Source organism: Emys orbicularis, chromosome 10, assembly GCF_028017835.1.
Source record: "Emys orbicularis isolate rEmyOrb1 chromosome 10, rEmyOrb1.hap1, whole genome shotgun sequence".
Lineage (NCBI taxonomy): Eukaryota > Metazoa > Chordata > Testudines > Emydidae > Emys > Emys orbicularis.
The window spans coordinates 68,330,760-68,355,161 of record NC_088692.1 but is presented as its reverse complement, the minus strand read 5'-3'; the positions used below and the strand labels follow the sequence as shown (position 1 = coordinate 68,355,161).

The 24,402-nt window shown below is 40.4% G+C and overlaps 1 protein-coding gene across 1 annotated transcript in view; it reads left to right on the top strand.

Annotated features, from left to right (window-relative positions):
• SCG3 (secretogranin III) overlaps nt 1–24,402 on the top strand; it is a 44,365-nt gene that overhangs the window by 19,172 nt on the left and 791 nt on the right. The window contains exons 9-11 of the mRNA XM_065412275.1: nt 13,635–13,718; nt 14,638–14,766; nt 19,035–19,115. Of these exons, the coding sequence (XP_065268347.1) occupies nt 13,635–13,718; nt 14,638–14,766; nt 19,035–19,115 (294 nt within the window). The remainder of the gene's footprint in view (nt 1–13,634; nt 13,719–14,637; nt 14,767–19,034; nt 19,116–24,402) is intronic.

Here is a 24,402-nt window from a genome sequence, read left to right as displayed (position 1 = left end):
GCATCCATATCTCCATCTCAAATGGATGTAACCATGCACATTCCTGAAAAAAAGTGTAGATCAGAGAAGAGTGAGGTGGAGGCGCAAGAAACAGCTACTGCTGAGTTTAGTTCCTTAAGTCTAGATGATCCAGGACTGTGGACCCACTTGAGCAGTAGCCTGAGGGACTTCCTTGTACTCCATGGGCCACAGCAAGTGAAAAACTTCATGTTCCCCAAAGACAATGAAAATAGAAGTTTCCATCCAACACATTACTGGCGTGAAATCCCCAATGGTGACAAAGTGGAGAGGCCATGGCTTATGTACTCAAAAACCCAGAATGCTGCATACTGTTTTTGTTGCAAACTCTTCCAGTCTAATTTTCCAGCCGCATTGGGTTCTACAGGAACAAAGGACTGGAAAAATATGGCTAGAAATCTGGCATGCCATGAGAAGGCAGCAAATCACCAGAGAGGATTCCATAGGTGGAAAGAGCTTGAGATGAGACTAAGGTTAAAGGCCACCATAGATGATCAGCATCAAGAGAAGATTGCATCAGAGTCTCTTTACTGGCAAAATGTTCTGAAAAGGCTCATTGCCATTGTGAGAATGCTTGCTACCCAAAATCTAGCACTGCGTGGCACTTCAGATCAGCTGTATGTGCCAAACAATGGAAACTTCCTTCAAATTGTGGAGCTGATGGCTGAGTTTGATGCTGTACTCCAGGAGCATCTAAGAAGAGTCACCACCCAAGAAATGTACACACACCACTACCTTGGAAAAACAATTCAAAATGAGATCATACAGTTACTGGCAACAAAAGTCAAACAAGATTGTGGCAGATCTGAAGTCAGCAAAGTATTACTCTGTTATTCTGGACTGCACACCTGACATCAGCCATATGGAACAAATGACATTAATGGTGCGTTTTGTAACAACAACAGAACCTAGTGAAAATGTCCCTGCAATGGTGACTGTCAGAGAGCATTTTCTAGAATTTATTGACATTGATGATACTACAGGAGCTGGTATGACAAATGTGCTGCTTAAAAAGCTGGAAGATATGGAAATTGCGATAGCTGACATGAGAGGTCAGGGCTACGATAATGGTGCCAACATGAGAGGAAAGAACAGAGGAGTGCAGACACGGATCTGAGAGTTAAACCCTCGAGTTTTTTTGTCCCATGCAGTTCTCATTCATTGAACTTGGTGGTCAGTGATGTAGCATCAGCTTCTAGTGAGGCTGCTGAATTTTTTAATGTAATTCAAAGCATCTATGTATTTTTCTCTGCATCAACTCATCGATGGCAAATTTTGAAGCAACATCTGGGAACATCCTCTCTGACACTGAAACCACTGAGTGCCACACGATGGGAAAGTCGAGAGGAGGTGATAAAGCCTATCAAACACCAAATTGGGAAGATAGATGATGCCATAGTTGCCATTATGGAGGATAATGCTATGACAGGAACTGTTCGTGGGAGAACAGTGGCAGAAGGAAATGGAATCACCAGAAACATACATAACTTCAAATTTCTGTGTGGCTTAGTGTTGTGGCATGACATACTGCTTGAAATAAATGTTGTAAGCAAGAGACTCCAAGGTGTTGACCTTGATATATCTGGAGCAATGGAACAACTGGACAAAGCAAAGTCATACCTACAGTCTTACCGGTCAGATGAGGGATTTCAAAACGTTCTGAAGAGTGCACAGAAGTTGGCAGAGGAACTTCACACTGAAGCTATTTTCCCACCCATTCAAGAATACAAGAGTCACCGAAGAAGAAGAAGACATTTTGATTACGAGACATGGGCTAATCCCATAAGAGACCCCAAACAACAATTCGAAGTTGAATTCTTTAACCAGGTGCTAGGTTGTGCAATACAGTCAGTTGAAGAACGTTTCATGCAGCTCAAGGAACACAGCAGTATATTTGGGATGTTGTATGACATTCCAAAACTCCTCACTATACCTGAAGAAGACCTACACCAGCAATGCAGGGCGCTAGAGACAGTGTTGACATGTGATGACATGCGCGATATTGATGCGAGTGATTTAGTGATGAACTGAAAGCCCTTTCAAAATACATTTCAGCAGGATCAACTCCAAAGGCTGTTCTGGAATATATGTGCACAAATAAGATGACCACCCTCTTTCCAAATGCTTTTGTTGCTCTGCGCATACTTCTAACACTTCCTGTAACAGTTGCCGTGGAGAACGCAGCTTCTCCAAGCTGAAGTTAATAAAAACACATCTATGCTCCACAATGACACAAGAGAGGCTGGTCCAGACTGTGGACCTTCAGCAGGAAGCAGTTCAAATCTTTGCAACCAAGAAGGCACGGAAAGCACCATTTTGATTATTCAAACAGATAAAAATGCCAGTGTTTACTATGCAGACAAGAAAAGTTACATTTGCTGTTCAGGCATTTGAAAGTTGTGTTACTTAAAATTTTTGAACAAGGCATTTTAAGTTAATTCTCCTTTATTGGGGTAGGTAGCAGAGCAGTACCATGAGAGGAGTAGAACAGGAAGAAGGCAGAATTGAGACCTTTCAAAGTTTTGGCCCAAGTGAGGGGGTATGGGGGCATTATTTGAGCTCCCCACCTCAGGTGGCAAAATGTTGTGGGCCGGCCCTGCCCCTCAGAGTGTCCTCTCCTTCTCATTGCTGATTACCAAGAGAGCAGTGTGTGAGGCTGCATCTGTCTCTTTTCAGACCAGCCTGCCCCTCTTGGCATGTTGCCCCGACCTGGGGTCTGTGACATGACATGACTCTCTCGTGAGTGGTAATGATGAGGCTGCAAACACTCGGCCGCAAACACTCGGCCATGACACCACTCAGGCAGGCAGGCAGATTCTCAAGGAGACGTTCACATGTAAAAATATTCTGGTGATAAGTGTGTTGGGAAGAAGTACCAGAAACATGCATGAGAAATTCACAAGGCTTAAGTAAGAGTTAGACATTTACTCTGCCAGAATTTCCCAGTGATCCTTGTGTTCTGACAGATGATCAACAGTAAGAAGGAGCCACACCCCAGCCTCGGGAGGGCAATTTTGCTGGCCACATGGTGTACATACATTATATATTGACATAACTTTTTTTAGGAAGCCCTGTCTCCTGCTCTCCCACACTTCACCCTTGAGGGTGAGAGTTCCATGTTTCTTGCAGAATGTAGCTGTCAGGGGAGGTTATTATAATGGAAAGAGTGGCATTCTCTTAGGTAGCTTGGGCCAGTTCTGTGGATGTTTGTGTGTTTATGCCTATATATGGCCTGGATGTCACAAAGGAATGGAGCAGCACAGCTAGAGCTTCATACAACAAACAGTATAGGCCTCAGACCCCTAGCCAGTGGCAGACTGTCAGGGTTCTGGTCCTTCACCAGTGCCCCCTTGGGGTGTTGATAGGTTACACACTAACTCCAGATCTGGTCACTCAAGTGGCTGTAGCACTCTGAAGGGGATGGAGTCTCAGCTCTCCGGCCGAGTCCCTTTGGATGCTTACCCCTTTCGGGGTCCTGGGGAACAAACAAACAAACAGCATAGCAATGGGGAGTCTAGAAGGACCTAAAGGCTGTGGTCTGAGCTGATGATATGGAGGCAGACTCCCTTGGTAGAAAAGGATGTGATAATAGTTGCTATATTTTCAAAGTGTCTCCCTCTTACTACCACCACCTCTGTCTTGTGCGGGTTCACCTTCAGCCGGCTTGCTTACATCCAGGTGCTGATCATAGCTGGTCAATGGAACAGTTGGAAATGGTGCTCCTTGTGGCAGAAGTAATAAAGATGTAGAGCTGGGTGTTGTCTGAATGTCGCTGCCATTTGAGACCATGTTGCCTTATGATTGCTCTTGTTAACTTGGTGTGGATGTTAAATAGGATGGAGGAGAGACTTGACACTCCAGAGGTGAGTTCTCTGGAGGCAGAGGGGCAGTTACCTATCACTATCACAGCTCTCTGCAGTATCCCTAGAGGAAGGATGTGGGCCATTTTAGTGCTTCCCTCTGAGGAAGGACAGTGATCAGTGATAACCAATGCCACAGAGAGATCTAGCAGACATCTTTCTCCTGTCTGTGGGCAAGAGTGAATCATCCATCAGCAAAACCAGTGGTGCCTCCATTCCATGACTGCAACCACCTCTAGTTCGGTGCTGGAGGCCCATCTCTAGCTACTAGTAGTTCATATAACCCCTTTTGATGGGATGAGACCGATGTGAAGCTGATTAAACTCTGCATTCAGTTTGTTTCATCTTACACCTCTCTGCCTCAGTTTCCCATTTGTAAAATGGGATAGTAATACTAATCTATTGTCATAAACCATTTTGAAATTGTTGGGTAAGAGCCAATTATTATTACTTAAATGGCTATGGGCTTGTTAGTGGGCAGTGAGTAATCTGCCCATGCTAATGTTTAGCTGAATTAATAATATCGAAAGCAGATACTTCTCTCCCTGTGTACACAGATCTATCTTTTCATGATGGTTTCTGGGGGTTTGTAACATTTCCTGGAAAGATATAATTTCTTTGCATAATCAACCTGTGCCTAGGAGGCACTTTCACATTCTAACCTTGTTCACTTGTCAACTTAATTTAAAAGTTGACTGATGACAAAAATTTATGGTATTAAACAACACTTCTGCAAAAAGACTTGTTCTGTTGTGTTGTTCCTATGCAGCATAGAAATGCTGGGTTTTTAAACAGAATGTGATGATCATGGCACCTGATAGCAATCTTAACTACAGGTAAAGAAATCATAGACTCATAGACTTTAAGGTCAGAAGGGACCATTATGATCATCTAGTCTGACCTCCCGCATGACGCAGGCCACAAAATCTGACCCACCCACTCCTGGAATAATTCTCTCCCTTGACTCAGCTGTTGAAGTCCCCAAATCATGATTTAAAGTCGCAGAGAATCCTCCAGCAAGCGACCCCTGCCCCATGCTGTGGAGGAAGGCGAAAAACCTCCAGAGCCTCTGCCAATCTACCCTGGAGGAAAATTCCTTCCCGACCCCAAATATGGCGATCAGCAGAACCCCGAGCATTTGGGCAAGATTCTCCAGCCAGACCCACATTGACCATTGATACTAATTACCAGCGATGGCACGTTATTGACTTATTGACTAAAATCACGTTATCCCATCAAACCATCCCCTCCATAAACTTATCAAGCTTAATCTTAAAGCCAGAGAGGTCTTTCGCCCCCACCGTTTCCCTCGGAAGGCTATTCCAGAACTTCACCCCTCTGACGGTTAGAAACCGTCGTCTAATTTCAAGCCTAAACTTCCCGACGGCCAGTTTATATCCATTTGTTCTCGTGTCCACATTAGTACTAAGCTGAAATAATTCCTCTCCCTCCCTGGTATTTATCCCTCTGATATATTTAAAGAGAGCAATCATATCCCCCCTCAGCCTCCTTTTGGTTAGGGTAAACAAACCGAGCTCCTCGAGTCTCCTTTCATACGACAGGTTTTCCATTCCTCGGATCATCCTAGAGGCCCTTCTCTGCACCCGTTCCAGTTTGAGTTCATCCTTTTTAAACATGGGAGACCAGAACTGCACACAGTACTCCAAATGAGGTCTCACCAGCGCCTTGTATAACGGAAGCAGCACCTCCTTATCCCTACTAGAAATACCTCGCCTAATGCATCCCAAGACCGCATTAGCTTTTTCCACAGCCACGTCACATTGCCGACTCATAGTCATCCTGCGATCAACCAGGACTCCGAGGTCCTTCTCCTCTTCCGTCACTTCCAACCGATGCGTCCCCAGCTTATAACTAAAATTCTTGTTAGTCATCCCTAAATGCATCACCTTACACTTCTCACTATTAAATTTCATCCTATTACTATTACTCCAGTTTACCAGGTCATCCAAGTCTCCCTGCAGGATATCCCGATCCTTCTCCGAATTGGCAATACCTCCCAACTTTATGTCATCCGCAAACTTTATCAGCCCACTTCTACATTCGGTTCCGAGGTCAGTAATAAATAGATTAAATAAAATCGGACCCAAAACCGAACCTTGAGGAACTCCACTGGTAACCTCCCTCCAATCTGACAGTTCACCTTTCAGTACGACCCGCTGCAGTCTCCCCTTTAACCAGTTCTTTATCCACCTCTGGATTTTCATATCAATCCCCATCTTTTCCAATTTAACCAATAATTCCTCATGCAGTACCGTATCAAACGCTTTACTGAAATCTAGGTATATTAGATCCACCGCATTTCCTTTATCTAAAAAATCTGTTACTTTCTCAAAGAAGGAGATCAGGTTGGTTTGGCACGATCTGCCTTTCGTAAACCCATGTTATAATTTGTCCCAAGTGCCATTGACCTCAAGGTCCTTAACCACTTTCTCCTTCAAAAATTTTTCCAAGACCTTGCATATTACAGATGTTAAACTAACAGGCCTGTAGTTACCCGGGTCACAAAAAAAATCAGTTTTACATACTGTAGCAAGCTTCAGCATAAGAGTTTGTGCTGATAGTTGCCAGTACGTTGATGTAGAGTAAGCTAGCGGCAGAGCTGGGAGTAGAAACCAGATCTGCTTGATGTCTGGTTTCTGGAGCTAACCATTAGACAACAATGCCTTCATGGTAGCTAATAACATTCTCAAAGCCTATTGCCCTTGGGATAGCTGTTTTACTAACCTGGGTCACATCCATTAGCTCCTTAGCTCTTGTTTTGTTGCCTTGATTAGTACCATTACAAAGAGGTGGCCAGGCTGACAAAAGGTCAACACCTTTATGAATTCTTACTCTGTAACAAATAGGTTGCTAGGGTAACCAGACTAGAAAAGTCATCAGATCTTGTTAGACCACCAAATAGGACATTCAGTTGCTTAGCTACTGGCCCTGCACATGTCATTTCTGAAGATGACTCACACCATTAATGTAACTCAAAGCAAACATTATTCAACCGTGGTCCATCCACATCTGATGGAAACACAAGTGCTTTGAAAAAATGAAAACTGTTGGGGGGGAGTGGAAATTAATTTTGAAAAAAGGAAGCAACCAATCCTGTTTAATAAGAATCTGGCCTCTTGGGTAATCATATCACTGTTGTGTGTGAGAACGTGTCATTGCAGTCCCCATGAATGGCTTGCACAGCTAACTCCCAATATATGAAACTGAAAATACAGTAGTTTGCTAAATGTTTATATGAATGTTAACATGCCATGCAGCTAACTAGGCAGCTTCAAAGTTTTGCCTGTAAAAAGGACTCCCTATTGCAGTGGTCCCCAACGCGGTGCCCGCAGGCGCCATGGCACCCACCGGGGCATTTATGTGCGCCCGCCTAGTGACAAGGTGTGAAAAGTAGTGCCGCGGCCCCGCGCCTGCCGGGGACAGATGTTCTCTGTCCCCGGCAGGCGCAGGGCCGCGACTTCTCTCCGGCTTCTCTCCGCGCTGCCCAGCGCAAACTGGTCTCATTTTCGTTCGCCGGAATGACCTACCCGATTTAGTAGTATCATGGTAGTGCAGATGTAGGCTGTCTCATGCGCGTGCTGTTGGTTCCAACCTCTCGTCCCTCGTGTATCGCCGCTCTTTTTTTTCTGCTTGCGCCTGCGCACGCAGTGGGATGTCAGTGACCCGTGTTTCTGTATATTTTGTGAGTATTCTTCCGCTGCACTGATACTGCTGTTTTCTCGTGCTTTGCGATTTATTATTTTTTTAACATTTTGCCCCAAAAGGAGTGGTTCAAATAAAGACAACGTATGTATTATTTCAACGCAGAGTGGGAAGAATCCTATTGTTTTATTGAAAATAAAGGGAAATGTGTTTGCTTATTGTGTGGTGGTACTGTTGCAGTGCCGAAAAAACATAATGTCAAACGCCATTTCCAAACTAATCACGGCTCTTTTGACATTAGCCATCCACTTAAATCTGAGTTGATTTGAGTTGATTAATTTTCTTCTATCTGCCCAGCAATCTGTTTTCACTAGTGGTAAAGTCTAAAAGTGCTACTATTGCTTCCTTTAAAATTGCTCATCTGCTCGCAAAGAAGAAAAACCCTTTTCAAGATGGTGAATTGTTGAAGGAAGCATTTTTGACTGGTGCTGATTGACTGTTTCAAGGATTTTCTAACAAGCGTGAGATTTTGTCGGCAATACAAGGCTTGCAGTTATCAGACAACACAGTTACGAGGAGGATACATGCAATTTCAAGCGACATGCAAACTCAGTTAAAGGATGACTTGGAAATATGTGACTGATTTTCACTGCAGTTTGATGAGTCGACAGATGTATCGGATACAGCGCAGTTGGCAGTTATGGTGAGGATGGTATTTAGTGACTTCACCGTAAAAGAAGAGTTACTAAAAGTATTGCCTATGAAAGGGCGAACAAAGGGTGAAGACATCTATAATTTATTCAAATCATACGCAACATCAATTAGTATGCCACTACACAAGCTGTCTGCGATCACCACTGATGGGGCACCAGCAATGGTGGGCAGCGCCAATGGATTCATTGCACTCTGCAAGAAGAATGAATCCTTTCCAAACTTTGTCTTATCCTTGCATTATCCACCAAGAAGCTTTGTGCGTCAAAGTTATTTCTTTTCAACACGTCATGAATGTCGTTATTAAAATAATTAACTCTATTCGAGCGAAACCTTTGCAACACCGATTTTTTAAGGCCCTGTTGGAAGATGTTGATGATAAACAATCTGATCTTATCTTGCACACAGAAGTACGATGGCTGAGCAAAGGTAAAGTTCTTGCACGTTTTTTAAGCCTAATTGAAGAGGTCAAAGAATTTCTGAAGTCCACAAATTAGAACTTCGAGCAACTAGAAGACTCCAACTGGTTAATGGACTTGGCTTTTCTTGCTGACATCACTGACAAATTGAACATTTTAAATCTTGAGCTCCAGGGAAAAGACAAACGTGTGGCTCAAATGATAGGTTCTGTAAAATCATTCAAAGCAAAACTGATCTTGTGGATGTCACATATGAAGACGAAGTCTCTCGTACATTTCCCACATATGAAGAAAATGGTATGTGACAGTGATTTTAACCCATCACCATTTGTTATCCACATTCAAACACTTCTGGAACAATTTGAAAAGAGATTTCAACAGTTCACCATCATTGAGCCTGTAGTTGCCTTTCTTGTGAAACCTTTTACTTGCCAAATAGAGGTAACAGAAATGGCTACATCAATTGCGAGTCTCATTCAAGTAAGAACAGAAGATGTGGAACTGGAGATTTTGGACCTTTAAAATGATATTGTTCTAAAATCCTGCGCAACAGATGAAAACTTTTGGAATCTGGTTGACCAAAAAAAGTTTCCTGCCTTAAAAAATGTAGCATACAAAATAAAATCTTATTTCGGTTCCACTTATCTATGCGAAGTTCTGTTTTCAACAATGAACATCCTAAAATCAAAATACAGATCTCGGCTTACAGATGCCCATCTTGATGATTGCTTACGAACGGGAATATCATCCTACTCTCCCAACTACGAAAAATTGGCTGAAGAAATGCAGTGCCAAAAATCACACTGACTTTATTAGAAAAACCACGTGAATTAATGATACCGATTTTCCATTAAGTGCTGATGAGCGCGTATGATTAACTTGTGTTTAACTTTTTTTCATATTTGTTTGTTTATTGAAATCCAGATACAAGTAACAATACAAAGAATATTTTTTAATTAACCATAATTGGCTATCTATGTTAAAGTAAGAATAATAAATATATTTGAACCAGCAGTTGAACAATGTTTTACTTTTTTAAAATAAATAAGATGAAAACTGTTTATGATATTTATTTTGTAAAAACTCCTTAATTTTTCTTACAGGTCGATAAAAAAGAGCAAACTCACATGGTAAGGTGAAAGAGTAATTGCTGAATAACTTAATACCTTTTACATGTAAAATTACCTTTTTTATCTTATGGATTCATATATTATGTAATATTAAATATGATGTTTTTCGTATTATTTAATGTACAAATACAAAATAAGCCTTGAAAAGTTGTTGGCGCTCGCCACACTCTTCTGAAAACATGAATGTGCTATTGGCCACAAAAAGGTTGGGGACCACTGCCCTATTGAAAGGGCTTGTATAAGAAATTGTCCACATCTACTTGTGAGGACTAGAGTTTTATACATCAGCTTTTGAAGATGAAACTTTTTTCCATCATCATGTTTTGTTCTGTGTTGATTTCAGTGATGAACCCCAATTCATTACTGATAAACGATGCTAATTTTTTATATATATTGAGATATGTATATATACTTGCATTGCTGGTGAACAATAGACATTATTGTCTTGTGCACAGAGTACTCAACAAGACGATAATGTGTATTGTTTAACAGCAATAAATTGAGTTGAAATTGGACTGCCCTGATAATATAGAAAAATACAAAGAATGTTAGGCAAGTGGATGGGAATTGCATAAGCAGTGAAGTGACTGAGGAGCACAAATCCCATTGGGTCTTGTGCTCCTAAAGCATTTTGGTGCTTATGTAGATGCCACTGTCTGAAAATTTCAAAAAGAAGTGATTTTTTAAAAAGTTTAACTAAAAATCTTTTTGAATTTCCTTCTCATTCATATTTGGTAACATAGAAATATACATCTACAGATTTATATAGGGGTTTGAAGATCAGCCTTTCAGTGGAACCCTGTTGTAACTTTAACCGTGGAGAGCTCTTGGTCTCTCCATAATATAGGGATCATTTCACCTGCCACTAAAATGCTATCACTTCTGGGGTGGAGCATGGAAGGCCCTAATCAATCATTCCACATAAGCATATGTTTAACTTTAAGCATCTGAATAGACCGTTGATTTCAAATGTCTACTCACTTGCTTAAAGTTAAGCATATGCTTAAATGGCTTGCTGGATTAGGGCCTAAAAAAAAGTGGCAATACTTCACAACAGCATAAAATAGAATGTGAATTAGAATAATTTATCCAACTGAAACTGCAAGAGAAATGTATAGAGCAAATCTATTTGCATGGTTAAAATTGATCCAGAATTTAATGAACATAAGCACAAGGACCTCAATTTTACATCCTATCCAAAAGATCCTACCTCCTGCAGCACAGTAGTCCCCCAAACCATGTTGGTGTACTGGCACAGTACAGATTCAGAATGAAAAATAACTGAGGGTTTGACTCAAAGGCTATGAAAGTCAATGGGAATCTTTCCATTGACTTCAATGAGCTTTGGAGTAGGTGATTACTGAGACATCAATATGACTTCCTACAACACAATTTTTTTTTCTTTGTGGGTCTCTCATCCAACTGTTTACCAAGTCCAGTCCTCCTTAGCTGAGTAGATGTCGCCAGGTCACAATCTCATATTACAGAAATGTATAATAAATGAAAAGTTTTTACAAAGAAACTTAATTTTGTGTATAAACAGATTTGCAATCATGCAAAACATTGTATCAGCCAACAAAAAACTGCCATTTTAATTTAATGTAAATAAAAATATAGATGACTCCATCAGCCCTGCAGGATTATAATATTTCTCACCAGCTGTAGGGCAAAATTGCTCCTGGTTATCTGCTGTGAAGTAAAATATGTTTCTTTAAAATCTAACCTTTAGGGTGCAGTGCTTTTGATCTCTCCTTTGGAAAAATATGCTCTTAGAAGATGGGTAAAATGATTAGCTCTGTGTGTTTTCTTCATTGCCTCATAAGTAAAATATGATTTAAAATATTTAAGGTTTTTACTAATCCCATAATAATCTACTCTTCCATAGTCAGCATATCTAATAATGAATGGTTCACTTATTTCTACAAAGGAAAAGTTAGCAACCCAGAATCAAACCACTCAAAAATCTCACAGAGCAGCTGTTGGTTTAGAAGTTTAGAAGCTAAATTAGCTGTTAACACTCAAAAAAGAGATTTGGAATCATTGTGGATAGTTCTCTGAGAACATCCACTCAATATGCAGTGGCAGTCAAAAAAGCGAACAGAATGCTGGGAATAATTAAGAAAGGGATAGATAATAGGACAGAAAATATCATGTTGCCTCTATATAAATCCATGGTACGCCCTCATCTTGAATACAGTGTGCAGATGTGGATGCCCCATCTCAAAAAAGATATATTGGGATTGGAAAAGGTTCAGAAAAGGGCAACAAAAATGATTAGGGGTATGGAACAGCTTCCGTATGAAGAGAGGTTAATAAGACAGGGACTTTTCAGCTTGGAAAAGAGATGGCTAAGGGGAGATATGATTGGGGTCTATAAAATCATGACTGGTATAGAGAAAGTAGATAAGGAAGTGTTGTTTACTGCTTCTCATAACACAAGAACTAGGGGTCACCAAATGAAATTAATAGGCAGCAGGTTTAAAACAAATAAAAAGAAGTATTTCTTCACACAACACACAGTCAACCTGTGGAACTCCTTGCCAGAGGATGTTGTGAAGGCCAAGACCATAGCAGGGTTCAAAAAAGAACTAGATAAATTCATGGAGGATAGGTCCATCAATCACTATTAGCCAGGATGGGCAGGAATGGTGTCCCTAGCCTCTGTTTGTCAGAAGCTGGGAATGAGCGACAGGGGATGGATCACTTGATGATTACCTGTTCTGTTCATTCCCTCTGGGGCACCTGGCACTGGCCACAGTCGGAAGACTGTGAATACTGGGCTTGATGGACCTTTGGTCTGACCCAGTAGGGCCATTCTTATCTTCTTAAGTATAGAATTGTGGATTGATGTTCAATTGTACTTTTAAAAGGTTGCTGAAAGAACACGCAAATTCTAGACTAATGCAACAATATAAATGAGAAAGCATAACTAATTACATGATAATCTGCATTTGCATGTGTGTAATTAAACACAATATCTAATGGGTTTTGTTTTCCTTGTACTAGTATGTACTGATCATATCTGAGTTGTTAATGTTTTTCCTTCTAAGAGCCAAATTCTGCTTTGACTTTTGTAGGATACAAGAGTTAGCCCTAAAGGTTTTTAAAGTACTAGAAAGTATTGTTCTACAGTCTCCTAGGGCCGCGTAAAGTCACCGTAGTCTGCTAAGTTTTTAATAAATGTTTGTTTTCTGAGGCACTTGTACAAATGCTGTTTTAATCTAGTCAACTTTCTAAAAGTTGATTCCACTTTAAATATCACATAAAACCTTTTTATTGGACTAATTTCCCACCTAGACTATAAAAGCACTTGTCAGAGAAACTGTTCAGGGGAATATTCTCCTTCCAGGAAAAAGAAACATGCTGCTTGCAGCTTTGATTGAGATAATGTTTGTAATTGCACACATTCATTCCTTACACCACAAGGCAAGCAGTTGGTAGGTACAATGTGGTCTTTATTTTTGTCAGCTCATTCACTGAATCAAAATGGAAGAAGAAGAGTCTGGATGATTTAAATACTCTAATTTGAATAGATCTATAGTCTCATGCTGTCTTTTATGCATATTGGTATTATTTGGTACCCATATTATGGTGCTGTAGCATATTTTCTAACTTAAAAATATTCACAGTTCTCTGTAGCCAAATAGCTATTCTGTTACTTGGTAATCAGTTGCCTTTACAGTTTACATTATATCTTCGGTGACAAGAATTATTAATTCCTTGCGTAACCCTTTTGTTTTTGAAAGGCAATTTAACCGTGTTCTTGCCCAGGTGGGTAAACTGGGCACTATCATTTTCAGTATGAGAGTAACTAGGTTTTTTTCATTTTCCAGAAAACTTGGATGCAATGATAGCTCTGCAGACAAAGAGTAAACTTGAAAGCCCCCTGACCAGCACCAAAAACAAGCTACTAGCAGGTATTTACTCTATTCCTCTATCTCCTTGCAATCACTATTTAATAACACATTGTTGTTCAATCTATTTAGTTATAAGTAAACTAATGTAACTAGGTGTCAGACTGGTAATTTAAGGGTCTGAGCCTGCAAAGTGCAGGGCTGTAACTATCGTGTCTGCTGGAAGGGAGCAGTTGTCACATAATTGCCAAAACCGCCAAATCTTTATTCACGAGTGTCCTTATTCCACTGGGGACGATCCTTACTTCAGTGAGTATTACCCATATGCAAGGACAACCCTTGTGTAATGCTTTGGAGGACCTGGCCCTAGACTTCGATGGGTCTGATTTCTTTGTACTCACTGCAATACAAGAAAAAAATAAAGACAGGCCCCATTCTGTGGATTGTGTGGCCTGATCTAAAGCCCATTGAAGTCAATGGAGAAACTCCTATAATCTTCCATGAACTTTGAAACCAGCCCTTAGGGAATGTATATTATTACACCTCTACTCCGATATAATGCTGTCCTCGGGAGCCAAAAAATCTTACCATGTTCTAGGTGAAACCGCGTTATATCGAACTTGCTTTGATCCGCCGGAGCACGCAGCCCCGCCCCCCCGGAGCGCTGCTTTACCGCGTTATATCCGAATTTGTGTTATATTGGGTCACGTTATATCGGGGTAGAGGTGTATATCTTAATTGACTGACTTGAAGTAGTGTTTGCAAGAGAAAAGGTAGGCATTTTCAGTGACCAAGGCAGGAGATGACCTTTAGAGATGCTCCATTTTCAGGCTTCTATGAGTTTCTTTCTGAATCAATAGTCAAAGTCTTTGAACTTCCCAAAAGAACATGCTCATGTTTAGCAATGAATGATGTGATTTCAAAACACTTATGGTACGTATGGTACAAAAGTAAGGGAATGTTCTGATTGCAACTTCTTTAGATAAGAGCAATGAAGAGGCAGACAGTACAAAGGAAGAAGCAGCTAAAATGGAAAAACAATATGAAACATTGAAGGATTCCACAAAAGTGGAAGAACAAAATACAGCAGGAAACAATGAAGAACCAAAAGGTACTCTTGCTATTAGCCTGTACACCGAATGACTGGATATTTTTCCTGGTCAGGCTAGCAGTGGATTACATACACAGCAGAGTGGCACAGTTGTGTGTATACAGCATAAAACCACCACTGGAATAATTTTGTAATGAGACAAGCCCATTGGTCCTGTGTTTAGCACTCTGTGCGGGCATGGGACCAATTCCTATTCAACTCTTGGGTCTGAACTCTCATTTTCTGAGCTGACATGCTGGTCGCGTGCATGGTGTTTTGATGAACAATCAAAATTTTCCATTGAACGCAGACATTTTTCATAAACATTTTCATTTAATCAAAAAACAATTTCCCATTGATGGGAAATTTTCAACAAGCCCTAATATTAATACAATTCCATTCATGCATATGTGACCTACTCTTCCGAAATGCACCCAACACTGCTGGGCGGCAGACCTTCATGAATTTCAACCCAAGCTAGTGAATTCCCGCCTAGCTCTTCTCTGCACTGTGAAGTTCTCTTTCTTTATATATTCTTTGACCCCTAAACTGATTGGAATTGCTCAGGCCTTTCAGATAAACTGGTACTGAGTAATGACAATTCTAATTTAGCACTTTGGCTTAAATCCAGCAGTCTGTATTCCCTGCCACCAATCCTCTAAACAGCCTGGAATGATTATTAGTATCCTTAAACTACCCTAGTGACTGAAATGGAATATCAGCAGCCTCTTTACGCAAGAGCATAATTCTGGGTAAGGTAAATCAGATACACGTACACATTGAGGGAAGAAGAGATCCCTTAAATGTGAATGCAGTATAGTCACATATATATTATCATTTAGTACTTGTTTAAGCACTAGACATGGTTGGCTCCATGTAAAGCAGAGGAAGACAGTCTCTCTGCCCTGAGAAGTTTCTCAGTGCCAATTATTTTGTTTAAAATGTATTTTAAAGAGCATGGATAGTGCAGCCATGTACAGTGGAGTCAATAGGAGTTATATTGTTGAGTCCAATGCGAGAGCAGGATTGGGCCCTTGATCTGTTTTGAATCCCAAAGGTGCTCAGAAAAGAACCAGAAATGCTTATTTTTAAATTATGAAAATAAGACAATATGTGTTTAAAATAGTATTTTTTCTTTTCTAAGATTTTTAACCCTTTGCAATTTAAGGTTTTAAGGCGTGAATGAAAGAAATTCATACTGGAGTGATTAACAGCCTCCTTAAAGAGGCTTGCTTGCTGACATCTGTAAGGTCAAAATATCATTAATTTAGTCCATTATCTGCAAAAAAGTATCAATTAATTTATTAAATTGGTTAATTACCATTTTATGAATTATTCTTAAAATGATTCTTTAGCAATCCCAATGGCTGAGTGACGATAACTCATTAATGTAGTTGTGATTGCAGTGTGTATGCAGCTAGTGTATCGTTTCTCGGCTCTCTATGAGCTGAGGGGTGAAAACATTATCGAATAAATATGAACCTACCTCAAAGGATGCCACTAGCAACAGTACTATTTTCTCATTTTGTCTCCTAAAATGTATTTTATTTTGTTTCATACTATTCATAAACCTCTGCACATAGGCCTTGATTCAGAAAGGTACTTAAGCATGTGCCTAATTTTAAATACACAGATCCAAGTGCCTAACTGAATTGTGGCCATAATCCTTTATTACAGAATCGATAGCCTACATTAGGAATCAGATCAAATGCATTTTAATACACTAGTGCAGTGAGATATTGCTTCTTTGCATCTGTGGCGTTTTAGTGACCTAAGATCATCGGTGCATTCGGTATTCTGGACTGAGCATACTGATTTCTCCAATCTGTGTTATGAGAAGCTGATATTGAAAGGCAGTGAGTTGTCTATTCTACAGAATGAAGCAATTTGGACGGCCCACTGCTAGACAGTGAGGGTGCTTTTAACAACTATTGTCCGCATAAGCAATTGCCTTTTCAAAGTTATGCAGAACTTTATGTTCTGGCAGCAAATTAGCAGCTCAAAGAGGAAACAGAGCATTGATACAGGTTATCATGCCAGCTGCCTCAATACAGCATTTAATGTTGCATGCAATGGCAGGTTAGCCTGACCATAAGCTACTCTTTCCACAGAAATCCATAGTAAGTGGAAAAAACCCAACTCGGCTGGCATACCACACAGCAAATCCACGGAAAACAGCATGTCTTGCCAGTGTGTATTTCAGACATGGAATGGCCCAAAATTCACACAAATGTACTTTTAGCTAAACCTCTTGTGTCAAGGCATCTCCATAGTGCCCATCACTATTATGTTTCAACCCCTCCCAAGTACTTAAATAGAACAGCAACAATTTCTCTGTATACATTTCTTCCCTTGCAGCTTGTAGGAAAAATACTTTGATTCCTTCATAGGATTTTTTGGGTGGTGGTGGTTTGCGTGTGTGTGTGTGTGTAGGACTTACTGAGGGAAAGCTAAGTTTTGCATGTGTTCTGCATTTAGCTATGAGAGTGGCAAGCTCCTGGGTCATTTGTATCTGTTGCTGAGGTGAGTTCTATAGTCTAGTTACATCTCCCATGGACAGTCTGTCTCTTACACTCACACACCTCCTCTATGGTCAACAGTTTCATTGTTCCAGTAGAAGGTAGCTGTCATGGGAGGTTGTGGTTGCAGAGACGGGTGATTTGTTAGGTAACTGAGGTCAGTCTTATGGAGGACTTTGAATATCAGAGCAGAATCATTGAAATGGATTCTATGTTCACTGATGAACCAGTACAGAGGGTGATGAACCAGGATGATATGTTCATGGCAACCTGCTTGCCAAGCTGGCAACTGCTATAATTTGTATCGCTTGGAGCTTTTTCAGCATATGTGGTTTCATTGCTAGACATAACGAGTTGCAATAATCAAGCCTAGAGGTCACAGTTCATGAGTCACCATGCCTAGGTTGGCACCCAGTAGGATGGGGGGCACTTTTATAGCCCCCATATAGCACTTTTATACAGAGAGAAGTGGGTATTTTTGCTGCTGTGGCTATTTGAGCATCCAGTAGCAGTGAGAAGTCCACAACTGCAGAATAGAACTTAACAATCTGAGGCAAGGTACCCTAGCTAGTAGTGGGATGTCTATGGAGGAAGTATCTAGTTTGGGCCGAATTTTGCAGAATAACTTAACAATCTGAGGCAAGGTACCCTAGCTAGTAGTGGGATGTCTATGGAGGAAGTATCTAGTTTGGGCCGAATTTTGCAGAATAACTTAACAATCTGAGGCAAGGTACCCTAGTTAGTGGTGGGATGTCTTCTATGGAGGATGTATCCAGTTTGGGCCAAATTTTGTTCTCAGACCTTCACAACCACATTCAACTCAATGGACCTGCACAGGTATAAATTAAATCAGTATTTGATCCTTTGTCTCTTCATCTAACATGCTTTGCTGTTTCACAGACTGACTTCCTTCCATGCTAATTCTGCACTCCTAGCTCAAAGGTTTCAGTATATTTACTATTGTATCCACTTATTGATGGGATCAGATATGCACAGTAGGCAGTAACAGCCTTCCACAAGCTAATCGCACTAGTCTTTTCCTGACAAATATGAGCATGTTACATCAATAAAGCTCTAGCCAAGTTAAGAATTCAGAATCTATTATCTATTACATTCCCTTCAGGGCCTTATTAGGTAATCCTTGAACTAATTTTGACCTGTGTGCTCTTGGAGCTAAAAATAGACACCATTTCAAAATTCAAAATATAAAGGCTATAACAAGATTATATAGTTTTCATGCTTTCCTTTTCTCAGCTAATACAGTGCCTGCGTTTCAGGTTGTAGGTTTTTTCTTATGCCTTTCGGAACATCACAATCTTATATTTGATGTACACTGTTACACCAGTCAATAGAAGAGGCTTCTGATGTTTTTAGTATGTGAGCTGATGCACAAAGCTTTCAGTCTTATTAAAATCATACCCCAATGTCTTAACACTTTAATCTTTGTTTAACAGCTGTTGTGCTCTAAACACCACAGACTGACCCCAGTCCATGCATGCAATATCTCTGGATATCAACGGGAGTTGCACACACAAATCAAAGTGAGGAAATGGCCATAAATTCATATCAGAGCTGACTAATCTCTCACAGACAGGATCTGCTAGCCGGGCATGGGAATTTTGCCTGAATAAGGATGACAGGGCTGGTCCCTTAAATGGAAACTAAGAACAGTTTTAATCTGCCTTCACTGTAACCAAGTTTTCTCAGTTAAACAAGCTGCATCAATCACTGGTGAAGGGTGTTTGATTGATCTCTCATCTGTTCCTCAAGGGAAAGCTGAGGCGTATTTGGAAGCCATCAGGAAGAATATAGAATGGCTGAAGAAGCACAACAAGCAGGGAAATAAAGAAGGTATGAAATGAATAATCTTGCACATGTGGGGTGGACACTATTCAGATTACAATTTGTTTTATAAATTATGTTGTATAAATTAGCCTGATGAGATGAGCTGAATCACAGAAATATAAAATGTGAGACTATGGACATGTCTGGATGACAGCCCCATAATTAATGATGCTAGGATCACTGTCAAGTAGTCTAGGACCAAATGTAGGCGATGTGTACAAATTAAAGAAACAGTCTGTTATAAAGCTCCATGATCTTATGGAAATATATTTAAATATTGCACTGAACTACTACAAAATATAAAAACTAGCCTGTCCAGACTGGCCCTGAATAACAAAATTTATGTTGACTAACTTGCTGGACATAAACTCCTTGCACCCCCTCATCCCCCCACCTAAGCACCCACTCACTGAAATCCAGAGAATAATAAGTAAGCCTTGCAACGTGCATTGAATGTCAGTCCTACACCGTGAGATCAATAGAAGTGTTTTAAGGATTATTTTGTTAGCATTCATGAAGAGGAGCTTTTTAATATATGCATGCAGCTGTGGGAACCCAATGGCATTGTGCTAGTGCTGTGCATCCCATTCCAAGTAGCAGGAAACTCTAATCCTGTAGACTTTGTTTCATAAACAGTCAAGGTGAAAACATCTAGGAATCGCATCTGCAGGATAAGAGCATTATGGCGTTATTAATTTCTCCTAGGATTGGCTCTAAGGGCACTGTGCATCTTTCACACGTTAAGCTCTGTAGAAGAGGAACAGTGACTGAAACAGCTGCCCAACCTTCCTTAGGCTGGTTCTCCAATACCTTTCTTCTCCTAGGAAATGGGGCTTGCAACAGTGTGGAAAGGCTGGGGAGAGGTAGAGGGGCAAGGGCAGGATCCACAGGAATAACAGGACCACTTGGCTTGTCCATGCAATCTCCTCCCTCAAAGCATCATACAGAACCAGCATCCCAGCTCTTATCTCAGCCCTGATGCTATTGGCTGGATTTCCACCATCAACCTGTCCGTGGTAAGGAGAAACCACAAGGCATGGTGGGGAAAAGTGTGTAAAGCATTTGGAAAAGGAGAGGAAGCTCTCCACCACCAGCCAAGGAGGAGCGGGAGTTGAGACTGGGTCTGCCCCACGTGCTCTCATCAGCCCCTATGTGTGACAGAGTGTAAGATGGGCACTATTTAATCAGTGCATGACTACAGCTTGACACACTCATTTCCTTTGTTGAAGCTCAGTATAAGATGTTTGGATTGACCAATAATGACCTAATTTTCTCACCTATAACTCCTTCCCTCTTAAAATCCTCTCCCCATAACCCACAGCAACAGTTATAGTTGGTGGCAGGCTTACATTTTACTGTAGAATGTTCATGCCAATTCCAATAAATATTTCCATTTATCAGTGTGTTTGTTACAGCAATTAGTGTTCAATCACATGGGATTGTTTTCTGTTTCCCATTTCCTGAGCAGCCCCTCACTCCTCTTCACAGTAACCTTTTCCCCAGCATTACTGCAAATTGAAAATGACTTCAACTACAGATATAATAGCATTTTATCTCTCTGGAAAAGCAGTAAGATGTACTGGCGTGAATTCCTTAAATTAATGGATCCACAATGGCAATCTTGAACATCATTATATTTTATACTATTAGGGCCTGATTCTCATTTACACTTAAACTATAAGTAAATGAGAATAAAATCTTTAATCTCCTGATGCTTTACCCCTTAGTTTACCCCTTCTATACTGTGTATTCTGGCAACTGCTCATTCAAAAATCTAGCAGAGGTGGTAAATGGAGTACAAACTGAGTAAGTTTATCCCAGACTGAGTCATACAGGGCCATAATCCTTCACTTCAAGATTATGTGCTTGTCAATCCTTTGTCTACTTTCAAACTAGCAAATTGGATGTGGTGGAATAATACAAAAGGTGATTCACAAATACATTTGTGCATAAACATGGCACATTTGCTCCACTCAGGGGCCTGTATTAGTAATTGCTTGTGAGTATTTGGATGAGTCAGCTTACTTGGGAAAATATTTGCAAGTCCAGAATGTTTCATGAATTTTAACAGAAATGATTATTCATCTGAAAATTCCCTCTGGGACTTCATCAGCCCTTATTTGCTATTTGCCATTTTTCTGTTTTAAAAAAGTCAGTCATCCAATCAGGAAACAGAAACAATCCCATGTGATTTAGGTGACCATTAATAGAAATTGGGGCTAGATTTCTGGCCTTATTCTCTTCTATAACCAAACTTTGCTGAACACCGGGGAACAAGCAGATCATTAGGGAGCCAGTTATGGCTCCCTGATTCTGTGGGCCCATCCGTGCTGTCTCCAGCCCTGGTGGGAGCTGAAGACCCAGGCAAATTGGTGGCATTACACTGGCATAAAATGAGCGGTGCTGTGGTGAATCAGGCCATTATTTGAATGCTCTATCCACTTTTGAGATCCGCGCTCTTAGGGCCAGATTCTCAGCTGGTGTAAATTGGCATAGCTCCCAGCCCTTAAGGTTGCCTTCTTTCTGATTAACTCTATATTAATTTTTAGTCCTCAGAAACATAACTGTGAGTTACCTAATTAGTATATGCAAATCAGCATATTTTGAATTGTTCACAAAATACTTAGGTAATGAGAGCCATCAAGTTTCATAACACTCACTCTCACCATTCATAGAGTAGAAAGATTTTGATGATTATTTTTAGGAAATACCACCAATTGACTTTATTTGTATATGCAAATTAGCCTCAGTATAATTTAGTATGGCCATTTCAGAGTTCAGTGTTTGTTTCAGATGTGGGTGAAAGAAGATTTTTTTTTGTTTACATATTCCAGTCAATGAGGCGTAAAGAAGTATTGTAATATTGCAGTTAATAGGCATATCACAGAGCTGACATATGCTGAGTTCAAGAGGAAAATACAAAAATGTTGCCATTTTACATATGCAAATTAGCCAAAATTGGATAAAATCTTCACTGTTGCAATTTCAATTAGCATTTAATTAAACCATAAAATTTCCATGTAATTGATTCTGTAGTTGCAAATATTAATGTAAAGCAAGAGTGAATCTGGGGGTTTTGGAAATTAAATCAATGGGAATTTTGCTTGAGTAAAGACTGAAGAATTGGGTATATTTTCATCATGGAGGCATCTAAGACTTACATTAATGCTACTGAGTTATCTGCATATTAAAAACCAGAGCCTTTACCCTTCTCTGGCTATTTTGCCATGCTCTGGTCATGCAAAGCAGCTGTAAAACCAGAAGATCAGGTCCCCAGGCATTTCCTTTGACTATAGGAATCCTCAGTTGGCATAGAGCCACCATGAAGGCTCATACACAGCTTTTCCACCCTGCCCCCGTATAAAGGTGCATGCATGTCCAGGGAAAAGGGAGCATGGCTGGGGCATCCATAAGTCCTGCTAACCCCTAGAATTAATGCTATTGAGGCTATGTTCAGCTAGGCATTACTTAGAGCAGCCTCAGGGCTGCTCTATCTTATGCTGAGAACTAGATTGGTCTCTGGCAGGCCCTCAGCTCATGGGATCATAAAGACTCAAAGCCATCTTTGCCTATCCCATGCAGTCTTGCACCAAGAACAGCTTGGCAACACTGCGGAGTGTCTCAGCCGAAGAAGAAGTGCTCTCTTAAAAGCCCAATCCTGCAGCCTTTACACATGCATTGCTTCTACTGGGCTCAGTAAGAGTTCTCAGTGTACAATGATTGGGTTCATAGACTGTGTGTTTAATATCTTCCATGTTTTGCAAGGACCTGGCATATATATTTTTAAATGCAGGCCTGTCTTGTGTTACCTTTCACTTTCTGCAAATTAGTCTGCTCATTCTCAATTTTGCTAAATGTTTTATGATAATCTATCTTAGCTCCAGAGCAAGAAGTTATGGGGTTAGTATTGAAACCTAATCTAAATGTGAAATTTGTACTAACAGGGCACCAGCTCCTTTTATGTGTATGCAGTTAACTATAGTAACTGTTCCACATAAAGAAGAGAGCATGTCCCATCTCTGGCCTATTCTGCTGTCTGACGTCTGTGGACCACATTCAGCCCCAGTGAAACTCCACCAGTCATGTCACTTTCACAGCAAGGCTGCATTTGGCCCTGTCATTTGAGCAGATGTCTTAAACTAGTGCCTTCAGAATCCTTACCTTGATAGCCTGCCACAGCTCTCACAGAAATTTCCCAGGAACTACATCCTTTTAATATTGACCCTTTAACACAAGCCAAGATTATAAAGTGTTCAGTCCTTCTAATTTAGGTCCACAAGAAATGTTCCATGTCAGGTTGGTCGGAGGTAAAGTGTTACTGATAGCCATTCCTGCAGTATCATGTTAAAAAGGGGAAGGTTTGAGGCGAATAGAAATGGTTAATAATAAATAAATAAGACTATTACAATAAATATTTTTCACTTACCTTTCATCTGAGAATCTCACAGCACTTTACAAACATTACTGAAACCTCACAGCTCCACTATTAGGTAGGTAAAGCATTATTATAGCTATTATGCAAATGGGTACACTGAGGGAAGGCTGGATTAAGTGATTTACCTGTGGTCAGTAACAGACCATGGAACACAAACCAGGAGTGAAATCTTGGCCACATAAAAATCAGTGGCAAAACTCCTATTGGATTTAATGGGACCAAGATTTCATCCCAGGAGTCCTGACTTCCAGCCCCCTGCTCTTGGCACTGTTATCATTGCACTGTTACCACTGCCCCAATAATTAACTCTTTGCATTGCAAAAACTGAATTGCATAAATTCATCTGCTTTTGAAAGTGTCCCTGCACATCGTCCCTCTTTACTCATTCAACCATTACACGGCAGAGAAAGGTATTGTGGTCGATTATGCAAATAGTGCACAGTTAGAGGAAGAAGTTCTTAAATCCATATTTATATGATAATACACATTTGAACAAGTCGCAACAAATTTTCTATGAGAATTCTGATGGCTCTGTTCATGGACTAAATAATTCATACTGTAAAAATTAAACAGGAATACATTTCTAGGAAAGATATTCATTCATTTAAATTAACGTAAATCTTTAGAACACTGGTATTCTCCAGACTGCCAGCCATTGATTCTTCCATTGAATCTTGCCTCTGTGTGTGCATTAGTGTATTGTATCTGATGTCAGAGTTAAGCTTGCCCATTGGCTACTCAGGAAGAGTTTTTCAGATTTCTTTGCAGAATCGGTGCCCAAAGCTACACTTCTTCCATGGAAAACAGTAACATTTTCAATCATAGCAAGGTTTTGTTCAGTGGTGTTCAGCCTGCATT